Source organism: Palaemon carinicauda, unplaced genomic scaffold (assembly GCF_036898095.1).
Source record: "Palaemon carinicauda isolate YSFRI2023 unplaced genomic scaffold, ASM3689809v2 scaffold481, whole genome shotgun sequence".
In the NCBI taxonomy this organism is placed as follows: Eukaryota; Metazoa; Arthropoda; class Malacostraca; order Decapoda; family Palaemonidae; genus Palaemon; species Palaemon carinicauda.
The window spans coordinates 112,959-122,500 of NW_027171741.1; the positions used below are offsets into that span (position 1 = coordinate 112,959).

A 9,542-nucleotide genomic window follows, 5' to 3' on the forward strand; every position below is an offset into this window, starting at 1 on the left:
AGTATATTAACATGAACAAAACAGACATGCTAAATATTATCTTGTGCATACCAACTGCTTCCTCTCTGCTTTGATCTATACACAAATCTTTTCCTTTAGGTAAACAATGGTGTAAAATAATCCCTGAGAATTGATGGCAATTAGTTCAGCAAAAATGGTCTAAGATTCAAGAAACTAGTCTAAAGAGGAGGAATGCATGCACTCATAAATAAAAAAGAAATACTATCTAACAAGTGCAATCTTAACTAGTTTGAATTCCTTAATGGACCATAATATGAACAGGAGAGAGACTTTTCCTATGTCTGAAACCTCGGCAATTATCTCACTGATACATTATGTGTGTGTGTTACTCAAGGTAAGTTTCCCCGGGTGGAATACTGACGTTTGCATTAGAGAGCAGTATAAGAAAATGAGCAAAAAATGCTCCAACAATATACGATAATCAATGTAAGTGTTCCCTGTAATGACATAATGCCTTGACATATCGAGGCCAAATGACCAATGTCTCCCAATGGCAGAGCCCTGGCTTTTCATCTCACCTTCTGAAGGTCGAGGTCAGGAACGGAGGTGACGTTCGGACAGCTCCCTACTTCCAGCATCGTCGACGCTTCCGTCAGCAGCAGATATTCCCCTAAAATCATTGCAGCTGATGGTATGAGAAATGTCATCCACATCATCTGCAAGAAAGAACATTACCAGTTAGTTATTTATTGAAAATTTATTGCTTACATTGTGACAAAATTTCACTCAAGCATTCTTAAGAGATTTTATTAATAAAAAAAAATAGAAGCAAATTTCTTGAAAAAAATGATTAATCTTTTAACCTAAATGTTTAAAAGGTCCATAACTGAAAATTACAATCCAAAACATTTTCTCATCTATGAATGTAAAGAAATATTAAGAGGCAAACATGACATTAACTGGGAAGACGCCATACTCCTGTATTATTATATCAAATGATATACTGTAACTGATTTGGCGATTCAACTTTTAGTAACTCCAACAACAAAAATTATTTGCATCTGACCTAAATCAAGAAAATGTTTTTATTACACTAAAATCAAAATCATTCGTGATAAAATTTATATCAAATCACACCGTAGTGGTTTGCAGACTGTGGCCACAGGTAGCACCCAAACTGCCTCTGGTCTAAATGCCGACCACCCTCCAACGTTCACTACACAAAAAGGTAAAACGATGGAATACCCAAAATCTAGGCAACAGGTCAAGCAAACGGAACACTGGTCACCACCCCTTGAGTTTACACTGGGCAAGGGGACCCAGCTAAAAACATAATTGCATTATATTATTCAAAGGTAAGCCGTTTTCAGGTTAAGTACAAAAAAAAAAAAAAAAAAAAAAAAAAAAAAAAAAAAAAATTAGTGGCTGAGAAGGGGACATTTCAAGGCATGAACAAAAAAAATAATTCCTGAGAGAAAAGATACAGAACTAGTATGAAAAGTCTGATCTTCAAAAAACGTAAGCAGAGACATAGATATATCCAGGAAGAGCCTCATAGGAATCAATTTTCTAAAAGTTAACGATAACCATGGCTTGTAAATAAAGTTTCCCTGATTTATACACCATCTCTCTCGGGATATTCGCTCCAGAGGTTAGAACTCTGTTAATACTTCCAGGGAAAAATTTATCTGGTATATTACTCGCAGAAATATCCCAAGTAGAACCTACCAATGAGGAACTTCCATCAGGATGACATGGTTGAGCCCAAAAAAGCCCAACCCCCCAGAATACAATGCCTATAAGCCTGTCACAAGAAATTGATAGACATGTAGACAACATCGCAGAGAAAGTCCTTATTCAAGAAATCGGGGAAAACAACCCAAGTATAAAGGTCTCAAACCTCTTGAAACCAACATGGGGCAGAATGTCATCTAAACTCATGAGTTGAGAATGTCAACATGACAAATAAGATACTGAAAGTGTCTTATTAGAAAACCAGTCAATCCCTCCTCGTCTAGTAGAAAAGATCTTTATAGAAATCACCCCTTGCTACAACTGTTTCAAATACAGTCATATAACCAAACAATGCCCCACAAAAGAAAGTCATCTGTACCAACTGTGCAGAGGAAGGGTATAAATATACTGCCTGCAATTTCCAGACTCCAAATGCATAAATTGCATCGGCCCTCACAGAACCCTGCAAGCTACATATCAAACAGGGAAAAACATGGTAAAAGAAGAAATAAAAAAATGAAGCGAAGACGACAAAACCACACAAACCGGGCTATCATATGCAAACATGGCAGCCCAATTAATGAAGGGCCCCCTCCCTATCTCCTGTAGGTGGTCATCATCTCTTCACTCACCAGGTTGGTGCCGCCATCGGTAGACAATTGTTCGGGAGCTCCCCATCGCGTGAAGTAATGCCTAAGTTTTATCGTGACCTTTGCAGACGAGGTGCCATTGAGGTAGTGGGCTATTTCTAGCCAGCCTGTAAGCCTGTCACAATATGCCATATACATGTGTCCGAGCTGAAACAGGTCCATGACAGTCTGTTGGAACGGATGCTCTGAGGCAGGGGTCATTTTCATGACTTCGGCAGGAAGTGATGGTGCGTGGGCGTCACACGATGTACATCGTGAATGATGTTGCTGGAGGTCACCCTCGATGCCCAGCCAATAGACAATGTCTCTCTCTCCTCAACATTGTATCTAGGCCTTGATGTCCAGCATGGAGGCTGGCGGTTATCTGATGACGGAGCCCTTCGGGAATGACAAGGCGGATATAGAGACGTTCTCTGATGCCGTAGAAGGGCCTCAAACATGCAATTTCCTGAGATTTCTTCGGGTTTCAATCCCCTGCAGTCACTTGAGTGACTAGTAGTTGATATGCTGGGTCATCCAGGTCTGCCTCTTCAACAGTTTTCTCGTCTATAGTGCACTGCTCCTGTAGGTTTTCTGCGACTGCTGACACCATAGCAATCGTTAATTCTTTGTTGAAGCTCGCATCCTGTCTATCTGGTGCCGTCCTCAGGCTAGGAAAACGAGAGAGGAAGTCAGCAGCATGATTTCTTTTGCCTGGTAGGTATTTAACGTTGAAATTATACAATGTTTTCTCCTTTAATCTAAACAGTCTGGGGTTGGTAATATCGCCGAGACTTCTATTGCCTAGTAACTTGACTAAATGGCGGTGGTCCGTGACAATGGTTAAGTTCGGGCAGCCCAATAAGAATAACCGTGCCTTTTTCAAGCACCAGGCCACTGCAAGGACTTCCCCCTCCACAGCGGCATACCCAGGATTGGCTGGCGTGAGGAACAGACAGCCACAAAGCGCTATTCTCCAACCATCTCTACAACAGAAGGAGGTTTCGACGGAGGTACAACTGCAATATTGTTTGAGGATGATGAAGCCCACCCCCTCCTTACTCCAGTCAGTGACTGCAACAGTCGGCCGCAGCTTATTGTAGTAGGTGAGGCCATCCTTGGCCAACTTTCAGAAGATGTCTTGCACTTGACAAAACTTTTCCTGAAGGTGCTCATCCCAATAGACCTGTTTGCCCGAGGGCTTCTTGAGCAGGTCTCTTAAAGTGGGTCATGATGGGTGCTGTTGTCAGGAAGGGGGCCAGCTGATTGACAAAACCATACCATGACCAGATGTCGAATATTGTGGGATTTTGGGGCATAGAAAAACTTTTGATGGCAGATAAATAATCTTCTGAAGGCTTGTAGGAGTCCCAACCGACGTCGAATCCGACGAATTCCTCTTCTTTCTTGCAGAACTTGAATTTTTCTGGTTTTAAAGTGATGCCCTTGTATGCACAGACTGCAAAGAAGTCGTATACATGCCAAAAGGCGCTTTCTACGCTTGAGTCATACAGAAGTATGTCGTCCACACACTTAAACTTCCTGGGTACTTCTTCAATGGCATCATCGAAACGGCGTGTATATGCGTCGGAGGCAGAACAATGTCCCATTGGTGTCCTTCGGTATTGATACTTACCCCAAGGTGTGATGAATGTGGTTAGGGGTCTGCTTTCTTTGTCCAGTTCTACCTAGTGAAATCCCCAATAGGCATCGGCCACAGTCTTGTATGAGCAAGGGGGAATGCTGGATACCATATCGAAGGGCGTAGGGGTATGGTGCGTCTCCCTTCTACAACTTGCATTGAGTTTTTGGTAGTCGACCGTACGTCTTGGTTGCCCCGTTTTCGTGGCCACGACCACCATACGTGAACACCATTCTGTGGGCTCTCAAGGGGGAGCTCTTTGTAAGACCCCTCTCTTGACGTCCTCCTCCAACTGGGCTTTCACCTCCTTTTCCCAGTGCTTAGGTACTGACGCAGGTGTGTGGCAGGCGTAAGGAACTGCGTCAGGTAATAAGTGGATACGGTGGGGTTCCCCATCCATTACCGGGAGGGGTTCTCTCTTGGTATTGAAAGTCGTACTTGAAAAGTGGGCTAATAACCAGTTTTCAAATCTGGTAATATTCTCCTCACTAGGGGGAAACGGAATGGCCGACGGTCTCACAGGTTGATCGGTTGCTTCAGCTAATGTAAGGGCTGCACTTGCTGCTGTAGGGGCTGAGTCTGTGAAGGGGGCGTGGTTAGAAAACGTTTCTGGCACACGACCAAGTTTCTTGCAAGCATCCAGGGATAAATAAAAATCAATGGAGGACTTCACAAAGTATACTTCCTGAGTTGTATGCCTCCCCTTGTATTCTATGGTGCAAGAGGTCGACCGACCCTAAACACTTCAGATGCAGGTTGGCAAAGTCTCGCAATCCTCCCTTTAACCTCAGCTTAGCTGGTTTTATGCTCAACATCGCAAGAATAGCGGGTCCCGCAACACAAACCTGGGCACCAGTGTCCGGCACCACTCGGACACAGGACCACTCTCCCAAGTTGGCCAAGCATATATCGACACAAATAGTGGGTTGTGGGGACGGCCCATTCCGCAACCTTGCCCCTGCCGCCACAACAACTGCAATCACTGCACCCACTATGTCCGACTCCGCTGCCAGACCACTAACGTTATTCCTGGCACTCCGCCCTCTGCAACACTTCTTCAGGTGACCGGTTTTACCGCACCCGTAACATATCATTTTTCTTGCGGGATATAAGGAATACCCAGGGGTATGACGAGTACCACAATTACCACAAGAACACGATTGTACTTCTACAGAGGTACTCCTGTCACAATTAGCAAGGGTGGCTGCCACCTCCACCTCGTGTTCCTCCTCAAACCCACCGACAGAAGCTGCTCTAGGGGAGCTGCCAAGACATGCCCTATTACGAAGGGCGTCGTCACGGGCGGCCTCGAATGCACTGCACATGACTTTGGGGGAATCGATATCACGGATATTATTGCATGATTGAAACACTTGCCTTTTGAGCACTTTATCACTTAGGCCTACCATGAGCTTGCGCAAAAGCATATATTCAGATAAATCATGATTGCAATTAGGACATGTGAATGCACAATCAGTAGCCTTTTGCCTACACTTGATAAAATAATCATTGAAGGACTCACTAGGCTCTTGGGCCAAATAAAAAAACTCGAGCCACTGCACCGCTTGGTTAGAAGCTTTCACTCCAATTTGCTAACCCGCATCAGTATACCTAGAATCGAGGGCACGTTGCAATATCGGAACACAATGCAGCCTTATATGATGAAGTGCCTCGTTAGGCTTCAACTTACAAAGTTGCAACTAACACTCCATTGACCGTCTCTAAGATCTGAAGGCTGCAGGGGACACCTCAGCCTTGCACTTTTCCGGGGCTGCAGATGAAGGGATCCTTGGTTGGGGTACATTGGTACCCTGGAGTGACAATGCTGTTATCTCGGCCTGAAAATTCTGGATGGCTTGTTGCTGGGTTTGTAACACGTAGTGAGCCTGCAGCATGGAAGCCGGCAATATCCTTCCGCTGGTTCCAGAGGTTCCTGTCCTTGCAATCCTGCCTCTAGGGGATGCAAACGAGGGTCGTCTCGACGGTGGTGCCATGCTGTGCCACGGTTATTACTGTAGGTCCTCTTTTTATTTTCATTCACTGTGCCATGTTAGATCTTAAGCTAGGCAGGATCAGGAAATGATAGTCAGCGTGGTTTCGTATCTTCATTGCAACTGATACACAGTGGAAAGAAATACAGATAGCCTGTGACGTAGACAATGACGTCACTTATGTGGGCGGCGCTTAGGCGCTGCAAGCAGCCTCATCTTACACTTAGCTAGTAATAACAATAATAATAATAATAATGACTATTGACTACTGTTGCAGAAAGGCAGGCTTAAGATGTTCTGTGATATGTGTTTCTTGTAAATGGATGTGTTCAAAGGCCGACATCATTATTGACGAAGATGACTGGGATGATCCTATTGAGGCTACATTAGAAAACTAAATAATGCCAGAGAGTGAAACAACTCATGCATGAGAATAGTCGGAATAGAATAAGTTCACTACCTAACTACAATAATTTTAAAAAATAATCGTACGGATTTCATGATTTCCTTTGTTAAGAACAAGATAGCTTGTCATGCAATACACAGCAAGAAAACTAACATTGTCGTAGAAACCGATACGTCTGATCATGCAGTAAGAATTGATATAGCAATGAGACGATTGATTAAAGTTTTTTCTTATAGAAAATTGTATGCAGATTATTTGGTGTTACTATAGCGTGATTCCTACCCTCATTTTCTGTTCCTAGCTCAATTTGGGGATTCAAATCTACTTTAAGGACAAGCGTCACCAAGATCAACTGATACTTTATTCAAATGTGCGTGGGAGTATATTACAAGGTGCGGATGGAAAGGTAGGATGGCGCTGGCGCCAAATCAGATTGAATTGCCCGCCAAAATATATGTGTTTTCTTACACTTACAAATATACGAATTATGAGTTAACAGAAACATGTAATGAAATAATACATATGTCAAAATGTAGCTCTGATAGAACGGAATACATATACATGGGAAACCACGGTGTGGCAAAAGGAGAATTCAAATAAATAAACAGTTTGTTGATTTTCTGGACGACGAAGGGAACGGTGTCCTTACACTACTATAGCGTTGATTCCTACCAAGCAAACAGCCAAATAATGTAATATTTCCCTTCCAAGGTGTTACTACAAGAGTAACACCCCAATTAAGCGTTACCAAACCAACTACACAAGCAAACGACCATTTTACCCAACTTAACCTAACCTAAAGTGCGTTTCATAGATTTCTCAGCATGTTTTATAGAATAGAATAGTTTAAAATAGTGTCAGGAATCACCTCATACCCGAAAATTAGGGTAGGAATCACACAATAGTAGAATCCTGATGGTAGGAATCACACTATAGTAGAATCCTGATGGTAGGAATCACACAATAGTAGAATCCTGATGGTAGGAATCACGGGTAGTTTGTAGCGCTACGGCCAAGCGTCCTAATTTGTTTATCATCGCTCCGACTGTTATCTTGTATAGAATAAAAACGTTTGGAAATGGTCTACAAATTTTAAATATGTTGTGTAAGAGGGGGTCCGGGGGCGCACCCCCCTGGGTAAGGACACGGCTTTTAGCATAGGTTAGGTGGGTTTTTAAGTTAGCTTCTCCCGTCGTACTCGTAGGTAAGGAAACTGGTGTGTAAGGGGGGGGGGGTCCGGGGGCGCACCCCCCTGGGTAAGGACACGGCTTTTAGCATAGGTTAGGTGGGTTTTTTAGGTTAGCTTCTCCCGCCAAAATTGTTTTTAGAACGACTGCCACATTTCAGAATATTCCCGTTTTCTACGGGATCTGGCCGTCACCCTACAAAGGCTACAATGGTACGTTTTCCCCATGTTCGAACCACACCCGCCCACCCACCGGGAGAAATATGGCCCAGGAGATATATCCCCCTGGGGGAATTTTGTCCCAGGATAATACTCCTCCCTCTGGACAAAGATTCCCCCCCAAAACCCCACTGCTGTTATACGCGTATGGCTTTCAACATATAGTAACTACAATCCCAAGTGAATTTCATAGTTATGGAAAAAACTTATTTGATATCTTGCAAATATATACAATTAATGGTGACAGGGTAAATTAAATAAATCTAACTTATATTCAATCAAGTCAACATGAAAATAAAAATTTACTATTCCAATATTCTCTGTTAGAGGCCTAGTTTAAAATCTAATAAAAGTGTTTTCCTTCCAAGGTAAGCAAGTTGAATTGCATAATCTAAAGTTTTTTAACGTTAATACAAGAACACCTTTGCTTATTAGCTTAACCTACGATACTTAACCTAAAATAAGTTATGCCAAAGTTAAAGAGAAAATATTAAAATTACAACAACACCCAATTAAGTGGCTTCTCATTATCACGAACTATCAGTTAAAGTTTTTAAAGGATGTGCAAGTATGGTTAATTAACAGACTTAAATCTAAGTAATTTGAAAAACGACTGAAACACGTGTTGAATTCAACTCGATTCTTACCACCAAACTTCCCTTGTTGATTCTTTGCCTTCATCGTCAATGGCAGCTGTCCTCGGCAAACTTATAATTAGTGAATCTTCATATTTGTCGTACACAACAATAAGATCTGATATTCTGTGTTCCATGAAGGATATAAGTCTGCTGCTACAGGAAAAACCTGTAGGAGAGTTCAACGACAGGTCCGACCCTTGAGGTGTTCGATTGGCAACTGACCAGTGCTGCCGTCTGCCAGCCAGATGGGTTACTAGGGTTAGTCTAGAAATCCCTAAAACTCGTGATAAAAAATCCCCAAAACCGCCTAAAAAATCCCCATTTCCAGAAATATATTTTCTTCTAATATAGAAATTACAACACTATACTTCATGTAATTACAAGTAAACTAATTGCAACAATATAAAGGTTTACTCATCTCTGTTTCTTCTTCATAAAAATATGTATAGAATATCGTCACGTCATCCAAAATCCCCAGATCTAGGGATATATTTCCCAAATGTAAGGATAAATACCCAAATCTAGGGATAAATTCCCATATCTGGCACCACTGCAACTAACAGCAGTCAGACTGAGCAAAAATAAAATTGCCAAGTTGGCCTTTTTCAGGCCATAAAACTCCAAATATGTCTTTTTTTCGAGCTAGATACCTATATTTGGCCTTTTTAAAAATTGTTAGCCTTACATACTATATTTCTTCGGCCTTTTTCTACTATTAGGTTGGCCTTTTAAAGCTGCAGTTCTTCAGACGATGGCCTTTTCTCATTTGGAAAACCTGGCAACCTGCATGACAGCAGTGGTGCTAGATGATTTGTCCAAAAATCCCCAAAATTCATGATTAAAAAATCCCCAAAACAAACTAAAAATCCCCATTTCCACAAATATTTCTTTATTTGATATTGTAGGCTCATCTAATATAGAAATTACTCACTATACTTCCTATAAGTGCAATGAAACTAAGTGCAATAATATATAGGCTTACTCATCTTTGTTTCTTCTTTATAGAAATTAGTACATATCCCCATCAGACACCCAAAATCCCCAAATCTAGGGATAAATCCCCATATCTGACAACACTGCCTGACCCTCTTTTTTTTTTTTTTTTTGGACTTGTTATTTCATCTATAGTTTTGGAT

At 41.9% G+C, this 9,542-nt stretch overlaps 1 protein-coding gene across 2 annotated transcripts in view; it reads right to left on the reverse strand.

Moving 5' to 3' along the window:
- Nucleotides 1–8,622, reverse strand: part of LOC137637001 (crustacyanin-A2 subunit-like) — a 46,455-nt gene extending 37,833 nt beyond the window's left edge. The window contains exons 1-2 of one of the 2 annotated variants that reach the window (XM_068369315.1): nt 8,444–8,622; nt 540–677 (exon numbers count right to left, since the gene is read on the reverse strand). In XM_068369315.1, coding sequence (XP_068225416.1) covers nt 540–677; nt 8,444–8,449 — 144 coding nt within the window. In that variant the 5' untranslated portion in view covers nt 8,450–8,622. Of the gene's footprint in view, nt 1–539; nt 678–8,415 lie in introns of both variants that reach the window. The other variant, XM_068369316.1, reaches the window with a different exon arrangement.
- Between the last annotated feature and the right edge of the window lie 920 nt (nt 8,623–9,542).